We start from the raw sequence: 2,258 nt of genomic DNA on the forward strand, positions 1-2,258 counted from the left end.
TCCATTACATTTATGTTTGTCTGGAAATGTGACTTCAATGATCTGATGAACTGTAGATATTCCTATTTTGTCAAATAATCTATTATTTTCCTTCTCGCAACAGCACTTCATAGTGCTTTAAATAATTATGTCATAAAGACAATATATGTTAAACAAGGCTCACATATGAATGATGCTATATTGAAACGATTACAACAACTTCGTAGAGGGCCTAAGATCTTTTTTTACTGACAGCTTTTTATCAGTGAAACAGAGGCCGAGCAGGCCTGGGAGTTCTGTTTGCAACAAAATCGACATAAATCACAGAGATGATGCTTTGAGGAAACATAGAGATATTAAGACAAAACTTTCGTAGCGCTTTTGTTGTGTTGGGTTGAAATGATTCATGTCATTAGTGATTACCTAGAAACAGTATATGGTGCTTATGACTCTTTCTTTAAATGCAGCAGCATCAGCAACAGGCCTTTCAGTTGTTGATCATACACAATGTAGACTTAAAAACAGGAAAGTATATATTAACTTTCTCTATTTCTTAACTCACACAATGAACAGCAGGAACATATTCATTCATTTAATCCTTAGACCGAGTCTGATCCCAGTCCCTCCACAGCCTCTCTACAGCATGTTGGTCTCACAGGAGCCAGGCTGCAGTATCTGAAGAGTGACTATGAGTTTAACTGCTTTCCTAAACCAGGGGTAAAGGAAGGCATAGATCACAGGGTTGAGACCAGAGGTAAATTGACACACAAAGAGAACATAAGAAGCAGATGAAACATTAACAAAGGTGTCACCTGCAAGAGAGACACAGTAATATGGGCAGATAAAAATTAGAAACACAACTACTAAAACACCAAGATTCCTGGCTGCTTTCAGCTCTGATTTCTTTGCCTTTGGAGTCACTGACAGCTGGATTGTGACAGCTGTAATGTGAGAGCGCATGGCACGGGCCTGAGACACAGCCACGGCAAATACTCTTAGATACAGAGCTACGATGACAGTAACTGGAACAATAAAGGACAAAACAAGATCTATTAGACCTGTGAAATAGTCAATGACCAACAGACATTCTCCGTGGCAAGAAATATACCTCCCTGGTTGAATCAGGTCATCCTTGACAAAGAGAAAGCTGTAGGAAGCAGAATAGAGCCAACACAGAAAAACACAGAGTTTAACTCTGTTCACAGTGATTCTGGTGTTGTAATGCAGAGGGTCACAAATAGCCACATAACGGTCAACTGATATGAGCACCATGTCACCTATTGAGGATACAACAATGACGATTGAAAGATAATTATAAAGAAAACACACAAAGTCACCAAAAAACCAGCAAGATGTTTTCTTGAAGATTTCTCCCGGCATCAGCACGAGGCCCACTAGAAAGTCTGAGACAGCCAGAGAGAAGAGGAGGATGTTGGTGGGGGTGTGGAGCTGCCTGCAGGGAAAGAGGAAAGTATCGCTGACAGAACAACCCTAACCAGTACTCAAAATTAAAAATATAAAAACAATACTAGTTTCAATATTTTCCAATTCAACACATCAGTAAGAGTAAACAGTTAAAATGACTTTGTTGAGGTCACAGTGGACAGAAAGCAATGATTAATATCAGTAAGAGAGAGAAAATGAACAACAGTCTCTGGCATCAAAGTCAGACATTTGGAGAATCATTATTCAGAATTAGCTCAAAGACAATTCTTCTAAATATACAGAAGCTGTTCACATTTTAAAATCCTGTAGAGAGAAGCAAAGAAGTTAATACCTGCCTGAAGTGAGAGATTGAGATGATGATGAGCAGGTTGAGAGTCACAGTGGTCAGAGAGATGGAGTAGCACACAATGTAAATGAGCAGTGTTTGGGGCCAAGAAGAGGAGGGCTTCCTGCAGGAGGTGTTTGGGAACTGTGGAAAGCAGAGCTCCGCTCCGTCCTCAACCTCCATCTGCAGAGATCTGCTGATAGCTGCAGCTCTGGCAGCTTTCTGAACAAACCTGAGTCATGTAACTGATTTATCTCTCTCTCATTCTCTTCATCCCCTCCTCTTTCTAAGTCCCTGTTTGACTCTGATGCCCCTCCTCCCTGACTCTGCACATCCCACCATCCTCTTCATCACTCTCTCTGTAACCCTGCCTTTCTCACTGTCTCTCTATCCAATCTCTCTTCTGTCATTTTCTACGCTTGTTTCCTTTTGATCCATCCATCCATCCATCTTCGACCGCTTATCCGGTATCGGGTCGCGGGGGCAGCAGCTCCAGCAGGGGACCCCA

The 2,258-nt window shown here is 41.5% G+C and overlaps 1 protein-coding gene across 1 annotated transcript; it reads right to left on the reverse strand.

Annotated features, from left to right (window-relative positions):
- Positions 1-545: 545 nt before the first annotated feature.
- Positions 546-1,933, reverse strand: LOC117953169 (trace amine-associated receptor 13c-like). The gene is made up of 2 exons (XM_034885984.1): positions 1,761-1,933; positions 546-1,432 (listed from the first exon to the last, which is right to left on the reverse strand). The coding sequence occupies exons 1-2, from the start codon at positions 1,931-1,933 to the stop codon at positions 616-618; spliced, it is 990 nt and encodes a 329-aa protein (XP_034741875.1). The 3' UTR covers positions 546-615.
- Between the last annotated feature and the right edge of the window lie 325 nt (positions 1,934-2,258).

Source organism: Etheostoma cragini, chromosome 11 (assembly GCF_013103735.1).
Source record: "Etheostoma cragini isolate CJK2018 chromosome 11, CSU_Ecrag_1.0, whole genome shotgun sequence".
NCBI classification, from domain to species: domain Eukaryota; kingdom Metazoa; phylum Chordata; class Actinopteri; order Perciformes; family Percidae; genus Etheostoma; species Etheostoma cragini.